Raw genomic sequence first — 13,121 nt, 5'->3', positions numbered from 1 at the left:
ATTATCCTTTTGAATATATTCATTGGATTGGAATGATTTTTTTTTATTATTATTTTTCTGATAGAGAAAAATGGAAGTCGATCGGATCGGACGGAATTTTCCCCGGGTTTTAACTAGCAACCGCCAAAATATCAACTGAAAAGTTCATTTACAATCCTACTTATTTACGCAAAATACCAAACTTTCGAAACATTGTCGTCTCCTATTTATCTTTCTAGTTTCTGGTAGTTATCTTTCGTACCAACCGATGGATCATGCTGCAAGAAATCGCTTCAGCTATAGCCGTGCTCTTTTCCTGAGCCTAGGAGCGAGCATAATCCCTAACTGACCCTAACTCGAAATATAGTCTTAAGTTATCATTAATGACAGGCGAATAGAATATTATTTTGAGATTAACAAATGCTAATGAGTACATTCTGCTCGTACTGTCATCTTTTCATTGTCGTTTCGTATTCTTTTCATCGTAATTATTTTAACATAGTTCATGTTTTAAGTAAAAAAAATATATTAATGGCTGTTGCTAGCTGGGGGAGGGGGCATCTGGAGTTTTTATCCACAGACATTTTTTAATGTATTCTCAATGCAATCCGAAGTGAACCCTTCCCAAATGAGCCAATACCCCAAAATACTCCCCTCCTGTCAAGTGCCCCCCCTTCCCCATTACAATATCCTGGCTGCAGCCTTAATCATGTCATATATGACGTCCTGTGGGTGTATTTATTTAATTTAAGCTTCTTCTTTTCCAGCTGCGAGGGCCGAAAATGAGGATACCATGGGACCCGTATTTATCCGCGAACCACCCAACCGACTGGACTTCTCGAATACGACTGGAGCTGAAGTTGAGTGTTCTGCAAGGGGTAACCCACAACCGGAAATCATCTGGGTACGATCAGACGGCACGGCAGTAGGTGATGTTCCTGGACTGCGGCAGGTATGTCATATCAGAGGAATCACTAATAGAAACATTTGATTTATCCCTTGGTTTTTGATTGGTAAATTTGAAATCAACATGATGTGGTGGAAAACTATTTTTCTCAATAAACAATAGCATTGACCATTATTCTCAGAAGTATTATTATTCTCGATTTATTTGCGAGAATTTTTTAACTTTATTGATAATTATGACCAGTGATACAGCTCTTTGATTCAGTGATTAGTGTTTATTTTTACTTTTAACTGACATCCTTAAAATTGTTGAAATACAGGTTTTGCCTAATGGAAACCTAGCTTTTCCACCTTTCCGTGCTGAGGACTACAGGCAAGAGGTTCATGCACAAGTCTATGTTTGCTTGGCTCGTAATGCAGTTGGCTCTATTCATTCGCGTGATGTTCATGTTCGAGCTGGTAAGTTCTGCTGTGTTTATTACCAATGCCCTTGGCCTTTCAAATGGGAGTCATAGCTCATTGGTCATGGCCATTGTTTTTTTCTATTGTCTTGCCTGGTTAACTCTTTCAATTTCAAACTGAAAAATGTTTTCTGTATTCATAATAAGTATGCATTTATTGTCCCTTGTAGTATTACATTCTAATTTAGGTGATACCCTAGATGTTAGCCTGGCATCAAGCCTGGTTGGGAAGGGGAAAGTTGGTGTAAGCAACCCAGGATGAACTATTTCCAAATCAATTTACCTTGTATCGAACGCAAATAATATCAGTTTTGGTTGAAGTAAATACCCTATAAATATCTCTCAAAGTGTGTTGCATTGCCTATATTTAGGGGAAACTAGGTGAAACTAGTTGTGTACTTCTCCATACTTTGAGCACGTACTAGTTAACTCCATTCTTGCATTGCATTATATTCTTGTATAGACCCGCTTGCATTGGGGTCAATATCAGAATATTATAACAACACAACCACTGTGATTGTAGAAAGCAAATAGTCTCCATTCGGTAAATAATTTTTTGCAGTAATGCCGTGGGATATTGCAAAATTACTATGCATAATATTTCTTATGACTTAAAAAAATGAATATCTTATGCTCCTTTGAAATTATTATGCACTTTATGCATATTTTTCGAAGCCCTATTTTTCACTGCAAAATTTTAAACTATTGATTTAGTCCCTGAAATCAGTTCTGAAAAACATTATAAGTAGGTACCTAATATGAAATAGCAGAAAGACTTATCAATTTCAAAGATAAATTCTGGTCAGTAATTGGACTGCAAATATTATGCTCACTGAATGGAGCATGCCATAATTTTTTCAGTGGAAAGAGTTAGCCAGTGCCTAAATCCATGTCACTTCTTTCTATAAATATGAATGCTGGATGAAATTGATGCAGAATATTCTGTTGACATCACCATGTTTCTTTATCAATTTTCCATTCTTCTCGTTGTTGAGCTAACTGCCCTGGATGTGTCAAAATTACACTCCTGAAATGATGTTTTGGAGGGGGATGAATTAAACCTCGGAGAGAGGATAATAATAATAATAATAATAATACGTCTTTATTGGGCGAGATTGGGACTAGAAAGTCCCATCTTCCATCTAACCCCAGAGGAGGGGGCATTGTACTAGAATTTAGAGTGAAATAAAGAGGTGTTTGGGAGTAAGAAATAAATTACCATAGTGCAGTCAATAATAAACATGAATTATCTATTTTTTCCGATCAGATCATGTGTAAGTGTTTTTCCCCTCTGTACAGTAGTGATGACACTATCCTCCTTACGCAGATTTTTGATCTGATCATGGATTTTAGAAACAGTCGAACATATTCTTGGCTAAGAAAAACTATAATTGGCATTAACCACTATTATTCTCCCCTTTTTAAAATAATTACTCACAGTGGGAGTTATGTCATCCAGCATTCATTTCCCTGCCTTATATGCTTCTGTGATTGTTAACATTGTTTTTTTTTATCAATATTTTTGGGTAAGCGGGGCCATCCTTAGGAACATAGGGTTCCTGAGCGTACAAAATTTAGAGCCCCCCTAAATTCATGTCAAAGTATTTTATAGCTTTAAAAAATGTCAAGGCTGTGAGAGCTGTGAAAGACATGAGGCCTAGTGCAATAATGTCTTTTGCATTATCCTGGGGATGGCTCTGCATTTGAGGGCTCTCCTTTAAAAGATAAGGATGCAGTATTGGGTCACTCATGCTCCTACTTTGGTAATTGGTCATAAATTCTGGTTTCTCATGAAGAGGACTTTGGTTCTAATCTCGGCACTTACAGAGAATTTTCATTCTCTTTCAATTCCGTGCTTCAGGACTTAATGGGGAGCACTTCCAATGTAGTATCTAATGATGGATTTGGAGTGCTAATTATGGTCCTCTTGTTGCTAAATATAGATCTCTCTCTGTAGCTTCACATCTGTCACCAATGGCACAAACTGTTTCTCAATCTGCATTCATATTTTTTTGGGGGGGGTGTCCATTATATTTTTCATTTCTTTAGTAGTTGAAAACATTTCTGAAATCTTTTTTTTAATGTTATAAAATGTGTGTCATTAAGCATAAACCATTTTATTTAATAATTTTGTGATGAATTTCATGGAATAATAGTGAAGTATGAACCATCGTTTTTCAGAATTAATTTTTAACTATCAATTGTGCAGTGTTGAATTCATTTCTCAGTTAGATCTGATTTTTCATTTAATTTCCTGTGCCTATTATTGAAATAAATTTTACCAGTATCTTGTGTTTTGCATTGTAATTTAACAATTTGTCATTTTTGCTCAGGTTTCTCTGAGTTTGATGATGAAAATTAAGTCTTTTCACGGAAAAAAATCTACAGTATTTAATTACTTTAGTTTTGGTTAGGATTATTAAATGAGTTGAACATGAATGCTGGTGTATTACGTTAATTGATTCTTGTATATATGTTAGCATAGAGTAATTTTATATGCACCGGGAAGTGATAGTCAAGGTTTTAAAAGTGTGCACATACCTTTGTTTAAGTTTTGAAAGCTACTTTAAGTGTAAATATTTAGTATGCTAAATTAAATTTTCAAAATTTTAGGATAAATGATCATTGGTCAGGTGCCTTAAATTTTTCTTCAAATTCTGAAGTCCCGTAACATCACCTATAATCTTTCACATAGTAGGGTCATTGTGATGGTGTGTTTCTTGATATTTCTGTTGTTGTGTGTTAGTCATGCCCCTTCAAACACATTTATATTATTGATATTGTCTAACAAGCTTTTAAATTTGGTTAAAACTTCTTAAGCATTGAATTTAAAAAAATGATTTTGGTGTAAAATCCAATTTAAATATCTAGAAAATTTATTTTTAATCTATATGTTTGACTTTTTTTGCTATCTAAATAGTGCAAGGTGTTGTGCTTTGTTCTGTTAAATTTCACTAATGGAACTTTGTTTGGTCTTTGTAGTCTCATTGTCATTGAGTTAACTTGATTAATATAATGAAAAGTTGAGGTTTAATCTTGATTGGAAGGAATATGTAGCTTTGTACATAAAATTGAAAGTAATTTTTAAATTAGGGATTTCAGCTCTTCCTATTTTAGTTGACTCCCTTTTTCCTGTCTTGATTAGTTGGCTTTATTTTTTATCTTTTCATACTCATCCTCTTTCTTCTTAAATCCTTCTTGCATAATATTTGTGAGCATAGTTCAATTCTTTCATAGTTGTGTATTTTGATTTCTTCTGTATCAACTCTCATTCATTGGTTTATTCCCCTTGAATTTCTCAAGTATTTTTTCTCTAATTTCCTGTGAAAAACGCAACTTTTCCCTCTCATGACTTTTATTTTATTTTCAATTATAATTATTCAAAGTAAATAAAACTCTGCCTATTATATCGATTAAGTTATGAACCTTTTGGGTCTTTTTTTCCTCTTGATAATTCACTATGTTGTCCAAGGCAGGTCCTGCTTTGAACAGTCCTTTAAAAATTTTTTTCAGTGAGCTATAAGTATTTTCAGCATTTTTTCCTAAAATGTATTTATCAGTATTTCCTGCAAAAAAGATGTTTGCTAGGATTAAATTATTTATTCTGCAATTCTTTCATAAAATACCTTTTTCAGGACTGCTTAGTTTTTCTTATTACATGACAATCATACATGACCTTTAGTTACCTGTTCTTAAAATCCTCTTGTTATGGTAAGGCTTAATCATCAGCAATACTCATAAGGTGATTCGCTAATGTTATCTCACTGAGCCATTACTCTAGGCTTGGGCACTTGGTGACTAATGAACTTTTTTCTTTCTGTTTCTCATCCTAAACTATAAACCAATCAATATATGTTCTCATAAATTTCTCATCTTAATATGTGTCCTCCTGGTTGCCAATTGAGAAAAATATGCTGGATTGAGCTTTAGTCCTTATCTCTTATTTTTAGTTCACAGTTTTTAGATAGCTAATGCCATGTTGCTGCAATTCAATTAGAGATTATGACTAATGGAACTTGCTCAACTCTACTCCTACTATTTGCCTTCCCACAATCTTCAGTGGTGCAGCAGTTTTATGACACTGATGTTAACAAAGAGTATGCCATTCGTGGGAATTCAGCCATCCTCAAGTGCTCCATCCCTTCATTCGTCGCTGATTTTGTTAGTGTCATCTCTTGGCTTGTGTCTGATGGAGATGGAGACCCAGTCCCTGTGGTTACCAGGGACAATGAATATGGTAAACGTTTGAAATCTGTGTTTTAATCATTCTTCTGAGTTTCTTAAAGAGGCATTGCTTTGCAGGATTGATTATTGACAGCTTCATCATAGGATTTCAACTCCCAAGTTCATACTTTTAACCAATAGGTTTATGATGTATTGGAAGGAACCTTAATTATTAATATTGGTGCCTATTCCAGTAGGTATACGGACAGCTTATTATTTTTTGGACCCAACTCATCGCTGATGTAGAGGAGAAGTACTTGGCTGAAGAATTAATTATTCCAAATACTTTTTACCTTGTGAATGAAGGTGACCTCTTCTCTGTGATTGAAATTATGTGGCAACTATATGACAGCTTGGCAGGAATAATGTTTCTTTCCTTTGGTCTTCTGTGTTGCATACTTCTTTTAGTCCTCTATTGTTGTATAATTTCACTATATTTACTCATATCTGAACAGGGTTGCTGAAAGACTCATGACTCCTAGGCTTTTGTTTCAACCCATGTTAATCTTAAAAGTCATTAAATGTTTGATGAATGAGACCAGGTACATTTTTTAGATTGTCATCAATGACTGGCATTGTATTTACTAAGCAAATTATTAAAACATTCAAGCTAGTATCATTTGCACTTAGGTTTAAAAATTAAAGGAATAAATAAGCAAGTAATGGAGATATTTAATTGATCACAAGATTGCTTTGATTTCCATGTGAAAAGTCTTCTAGCTAACTATACAGTCTGGCAAGGAGAGAAATTTTGCTTAAGTCTGAATGAGCTTTAATTTGATAGAATGTTTTGCTGATATATCAGAATTTTCCAAACTTTTCATGATACCTTATGCGTATAGCATTATGGGCAGTATATGTAAGGAGTATTCAAACTTAAAAAAAACTGGTGGGTTAACCATTATGTCTGCGTGCTATTTTTTCTAGACCATTCAATTTAATTATGTACATAATTTAAAACTTTCACAGTTATCAGTCAGCAACAAAATATTCACACATGTTTAAGTACATACATGCATTCATCACATTTGATTTCTTTCTATTTTTCTGGGTCGAAGTATGATATTGTATTGTTTCCCCTTCTTTGAATCGTGTAAAATTTTATTTGCCCTCATGGGATTAAATGGCATGTATTCCTAATGATAGCTACAATACTAGGGCATCTAAAAATCCTTACATATCCACTTCACCTCTTTCTGATGCCATTTTCTGTTTCTTAGTCAGAATTATTGTGTCCTAAGAATCAATAATTCTGTCTAGAAATTCAAGTATAAATGTGTGGAAATAAAGTTCCATATTGAATGATGCATTTCTTCTTTGCAAAGTGGCTTGCAGTTGTCAACTTCGGAGAAATTCTTCCTTTGAATCAGGATAGCCTTAATATTTTTCATTCATTCTTGGCTATATTTTAGAAAGGGTGATAGAAGTGAGTTTTTGTAAACTCCTTGTTTCGGCAGCAGTGGAGGAAACTGAGGAAGCTGTTGACATTGACACAGAAATCTTTCAATAGGTGTTGTTCGCACATGTGAACCCAGCAGTGATGATTGTTGTGGGATAGTTGATAGTGATGGGGGTGGTCGCACCCGCCTCTTTCTGGAAGAAAAAATCCTCAAACGCTTATTTACTGTTAACCCATCCAAAATGACTGGCGTCCGTGTGAATATCCCCCCCTCCCCCTACTTTTAACTCTTATTACTGCTAGCACCATGTATTCTTTGATATGTTTATAGTTTCTTTATTAATAAAGATCAATTTCCTACCACCTCAATCCATCCCAATGATTTTGATCATCAGTGGTGCAACAGGAATATGAGAGTGAAGTAAACAACGAGTATGTGATTAGAGGAAATTCTGCCATTCTCAAGTGTAGCATCCCTTCCTTTGTTGCGGATTTTGTGAATGTCATCGGCTGGCAGAGTGACACTGGGCAATCATTCACTTCTTCTATGGCCAATGGTAATTTTTCACGTCTGTGTGAATATATCCGGTCGATGAATTATGTCTTTGAACGAAATTCTTACAGGTTTTGTATCAATTTCTTGTATCATCATAGATTTCAGAAATTTTAACATTGTCGTATTTCAGTTGCTGTTTTAGGGTAGCAGGTACTCTCACTTCTCTGAAATTGGTGTGATAGCTAATTATTCGGTCTTTTAGCTGCTCATTTTGCTGTTTTTGACTATCAGGTTGTGGAGTTTCTTCTGCAGAGAGACAATTGGATAAAACGGTGCTTTCCCTCCTTAAAAGGAATCATGGTTGAATGTGGTCTTGCCTTGTGCCTTAAGTTCTTCTCTTTTTGATACAATACTATATTTTCTTTGATTTGCTTCAATAATTCATTTTTTTCTTTTCCTAATCTATTAACCCATAAAATTTACATGATCTTCGAAGACTTAAAGAGGGACACACACTCCTATGTAGTTTTTGGGTAATCATGTATTTTTTGTCTTCCTTATAAATTTTGAATCTGTAGCAAATATATATTCCAGGCAGTAAATTTGTCACTATTTAGTTGTACTTTTCATCTAATTTTTTCATATTTAAATGCAATTGTCAGCATTTGTTTTGGATCAGATTTGTTTTTATGCAAGTGGAGACTGATCTTCAGCATTGATTGTGAGCTTATCCTCTTTCAAAGTGGTGAACCAGTACTATGAGGCTGAAGTGGTGTCTGAGTACGTGATCCGAGGAAATACTGCCATCCTCAAGTGTAACATTCCCTCATTTGTTTCGGACTTTGTAAGGGTGGAGGCTTGGGTGGACAGCAATGGCATGGCATATCTCCCTTCCTCTGACTATGGTAATCGCCAAATGTATTAGTTTTTTTGTGTTTAAGAGTTGGATTTTCATGTTCCTTAGATCTCACAATAATTGACTTTTTTTAAATTCTTCAACCCATCTTACCGTTAATTAGGAAATAACCCTTCTACTTCACTTTTGGGCACCTGCATTAATATTCTGTTAATTTCAGAGGAAGTGTGCGGTTGCTAGTTCTTCTTACCTTATCAACATTGTTGCATTATTTTGAAAAATCAATGGTTATCCTTGTTGCTAATTATTTATTCTCATATATGTTGGTGTTGCTGTCGAGCTTCGTTCTGAGATAAATACGATTCACTATGATAAGTATGATTCACTGATGAGTTTTTCTTCGTCCCCTTGAGAATTGTATTTAAGGACACATACTATTTACAAAATTACATTGCAGTCATGTTAATTAATTAAAATTCATTGATACTAGTAGATAATTTCTGTGGCATTTTACATATTCCCAAAGTTTCCTTTAGGCTTTGATTCGATTGTACCTGCTAGGATTGATGACATATACCTCTTTAAATTAACTGTTTTTATCATTGTGTTTTAATGGGTTATTTTTTTATAAAAAATACTGACTAAGTGGACATTAATCAATGGTTCTAATTTTGGCTTTTACAGGTAGTAGTCATTTCAATCAAGCTCTATCTTGGATACAGTTTTATCATTGTTTTTCCGAAAAAAAATTAAAAAATTGGCATTATAATTTCCAGTTTAAACAAGACCCTTTGATAAACCCTTTTTTCAACAAAATCTTGCTATGAAGCACAAGTATGACCGGAATGGAATATTATATTTTGCGCTCGACTCGTGCTTACACTTGAACCTTCAAGTTCACAAGTTTGCCGAGTGGTGGCAGCACCTGGCGCTCTTAGCGTTCACGTTAGTAGTTCAGCAAGAAGCCGCATGTTAGTTCGTGGCGCAGGTCGTGCGTTCGGATTTCGAATGCACAGTTTTGTGAATAGAATCGGGTGGAATGTATTTGTTCCGAAAAATTGCGGACACGCAGGAGGTAGTGATTGTAAATACGGCATACTAGCAAGAAAATCGTTTAAGAATTTTTTTGGAGTTAATTCTACTTATTAAATCGTATGAATGATGACGCTCAACTGGATCATATGTGTATAATATACATATACCCCAATCGCGGGAACTTCGGTATGTATTCTTCTGCTATCCATCACAAAAATCTCTATGTCACTTTAATGCCTTTAATGTTACAATAACTTCATAGATGGAAATGGGAACAAATACTAGTTGTTGGAAGTTTTAATCATAGGTAGGTTGAACGAATCGTCAGTTTTGAAAATGTATACATTTGATCAAGAAACATTTTTAGGCTCTTCTTTCCGAAATATTTGATTATAGAATTTCCTGAGGATAATACATGCTAGATTTACCATTCGTCACTCGATAGCTTTAAAATATCTACATTTGTTTTTTGTTGCATGTAGGTATTTCTGCACTTGTTGAGTCAAAATTTAGTCAAAAAAAGTCTTCTAAGCATTCATTCTCTTTGAAACTCCATGGCCTTATGGTATAATTGGTTTCAGTGGTGAATCAGTTCTATGAAGCCGAAATCCTGACTGAATATGTGATACGTGGCAACACTGCTATTCTCAAGTGCAGCATTCCATCATTTGTAGCTGATTTTGTGCAGGTTGAGGCGTGGATTTCTAATGATGGGGAAGTTCATCGGCCATCACCAGGTGCCTATGGTAATGCACCTCCTGTCAGATTGCTTACTCCTCACATATATCATCTGCTTGTATTATTTAGCTTAGAGTTTTAATGCTAGCGAAATTCTTCCTACATCTCTTTAGGTCAGGAATTCCTGAATTGTTAGCGGATGTCACCATTTGTGTTTGATTGCACAGTGCTGTGTGTTTAGAGACGATTAGCTTCCTTCTTTTTTTAACTGTCTGATTTGGGATTGCTAGGGCAGGAGTGATGGATTATAATCTGTTCTAGTAGATTGATTAAAGTATTATTTTTATTTCCTATTTGATGATACTTTGGTATGTTGTCATTAGTAATTTGTGGAAAAAACCATGGCTGCATTTTGCAGTTGTATCTCAGTACTACATCACTGAAGCTGAGAACGAGTACGTTATTCGTGGGAACAGTGCTGTAATGAAGTGCAAGATTCCCAGTTTCGTCGCAGATTTTGTTGTTGTGGAGTCCTGGATTGGCGATGATGGAATGGTTCTCAAGGCAGCCAACAATGAGCATGGTAAACGCTCCTGAGGATAAAGAAATAACTTCTCTATACTATCTTCCTTAATTAGGACTTCCATATTTTGTATTCTCAGTTTCCACGTGACACCCTGATTTGACAGTTTTAATTCTGGAATATTTATTTTTTTAATGATTTCAGCTGAATAGATAGTGCCAGTTGGCGGAGTGAGTGCCAGGAATCAAAAAGATTGTTATATTGCGTTGTTAGAGCTCATTTTGGTTGGCTACTCTTTCAGTGGTTGCTCAGTCATATGAAGCAGAGGCAGACAACGAATATGTTATTCGAGGGAACAGTGCCATCATGAAGTGTGAAATTCCAAGTTTTGTGGCAGACTTTGTCTTTGTGGAGATGTGGCTGGACAACACCGGGAAAGCATACTACCCTGGGGCAGATGGGGCCTATGGTAATGAATTCCGGCTGTCCTTATGACATCCATTATATCTTAACTGGGCTGTTTACCTCTTTCCCTGATAGAGCTGGAGATTGCTTTGTTGCCGAATGATGTAAGAATACACAGCAAACCTTTGATTCAGCAGAGGTGTTATGTATTTTTGTTGAATGGTATTTACATTGCATCAGCAGAATTTGTTGACAATTGTACCGATTTGTCATTGGAAATGGAATTTAATGAAATTTCAGTGGTGCACCAGTTCTACCAGAGCAGGGTCATTGATGAATTTGTTCTTCGGGGGAACACAGCCACTCTCAAATGCCTTGTGCCCAGCTTTGTTGCTGATTTTGTGGAAGTGATCGACTGGATAACAGATGACGGAGAAATCTTCACTATGAAGAATGGGAATGATGGTAATGGAGGAGTGTGACTTTTTTTCACCACTTCATTGCTTTCTTTTCCACTAGTTAAGATGTAACTGTCAGGATTTAGACTTTAGGATAATCCATGGTGTTTATGTTAAGGCCTTCACCAGCATTTGTTTCAGATTTGATATTTCTCCCTTTTACCCTTTCTGCAGTAAAATATTCGTCTTGGTGCTCTGGCTGGGAAGATGATGGCTTCTCAATTTAGAGTGTTATTATTTTGGATCTTCATTGAGATATTTTCTTTTGCAGTGGTGAACCAGTATTACGAGGCACAAGTGTATGATGTCTTTGTTATTAAGGGTAATGCTGCTATCTTCAAATGCAACATCCCCTCCTTTGTGTCAGACCATGTGGAAGTCACTTCATGGCAGGACACTGCTGGAACACGCTACTTACCTCCCCAAGGTGACCATGGTAATAATTTCTTTCTCACATTCACCACTAATGATTTATTCAGAAATTCATATTTTTTTTAGATTACTTGAGATGTAGTCTACCGCCTTACACGTCGAGGACCACCTGGGACATCTTTAATCACCAACATTTAATTTTAGTCCATTTATTGTGGATTTGGCTGTCATCATGATCTTTTATTCTCATTTCTTTATTTTGCCTGATAGTTGTCACACAGCCTTATGAGGTGAATGTGATGGATGAACATGTTCTTCGAGGAAACACAGCCATCATAAAATGTCACATTCCAAGTTTTGTTGCTGATTATGTACAAGTTTCGTCCTGGTTGGAAAATGAGAATTTGGAGCACTTGCCTGATTCTTCTTATGGTACTTCCACTTTTTTCTCATTTTATTCTACTTTTTTTCAGGGTCTATCTCTATTACCAAATTTTCTATTTTCATTGGGCAGTATTTTCACCAGAAAGTGCCCTGATTGAATTCAAAATGCTATTTGCATGCAATGTTTTGTGTGTTTCCAAATATTTATTTTGGTGAATAATTGATTTGTCAATAATAGACTGTCTTCAGTTTCAGATGGAATGCTAGTGACCTATTTTGTGTGTTGTCGAGTGTTATTTCCTTGTACTAAGTATGTGTTTTGAATTGCCTAGAATTTATTTTTGCTAATTATTCAATTCAAGTTTGAAGAGTTAATCAATTTAATAGAAGTGGCCCTTGTAAGAAAGGAACAATTTCAATGCCATTCATGGTTGTATTTGTAAAACTAAGCCTTCAGCAATGAGCATACAATTTTATGAGAAAATTCATTTTGAAATGGCTTCATATTTTCTTGCTTTGTGATGAATTGTGCTCATTTAAGTAAAAAAACTAATTTTGCCATCAATTATATTTCTTTTAAAGGATGCATAATGAGTTAAGTTTTTCAGAAAATCAAGTCAAAAGCTAAAATTTGATTATATTCAGTCAATGTATCTACTTAATTAAAACTCCTTAGACAAAAATTCAATTAAAGAGACATTATACTAAATGAATTTCACATGTAATAGAAATGAAAATTCTATGGCTTGAGTGACATGTATTTTATCTTCCATTTTCAGATGGAAAATATCTAGTTCTTCCATCTGGAGAATTGCACATTAGGGATGTTGGACCAGAAGATGGTTACAAATCATATCAATGCCGAACAAAACATCGATTAACTGGTGAGACCAGATTAAGTGCAACCAAAGGAAGACTTGTCATCACTGGTAAGTTTGATGCACA

At 35.1% G+C, this 13,121-nt stretch overlaps 1 protein-coding gene across 45 annotated transcripts in view; it reads left to right on the top strand.

The window, feature by feature from the left end:
- LOC124157505 (Down syndrome cell adhesion molecule-like protein Dscam2) overlaps positions 1 to 13,121 on the top strand; it is a 273,890-nt gene that overhangs the window by 88,762 nt on the left and 172,007 nt on the right. For 20 of the 45 annotated variants that reach the window (XM_046532260.1, XM_046532256.1, XM_046532259.1 and 17 more), the window contains exons 3-6: positions 747 to 931; positions 1,206 to 1,344; positions 5,407 to 5,583; positions 12,956 to 13,105. In XM_046532260.1, coding sequence (XP_046388216.1) covers positions 747 to 931; positions 1,206 to 1,344; positions 5,407 to 5,583; positions 12,956 to 13,105 — 651 coding nt within the window. Of the gene's footprint in view, positions 1 to 746; positions 932 to 1,205; positions 1,345 to 5,406; positions 5,584 to 7,364; positions 7,527 to 8,208; positions 8,371 to 9,397; positions 9,543 to 9,937; positions 10,103 to 10,452; positions 10,618 to 11,691; positions 11,857 to 12,062; positions 12,225 to 12,955; positions 13,106 to 13,121 lie in introns of those variants that run through there. The other 25 variants (XM_046532265.1, XM_046532270.1, XM_046532280.1 and 22 more) reach the window with 7 other exon arrangements.

The sequence above is a fragment of the Ischnura elegans genome, chromosome 4 (genome assembly GCF_921293095.1).
Source record: "Ischnura elegans chromosome 4, ioIscEleg1.1, whole genome shotgun sequence".
In the NCBI taxonomy this organism is placed as follows: domain Eukaryota; kingdom Metazoa; phylum Arthropoda; class Insecta; order Odonata; family Coenagrionidae; genus Ischnura; species Ischnura elegans.
This window is presented reverse-complemented; position numbering and strand designations above follow the sequence as displayed.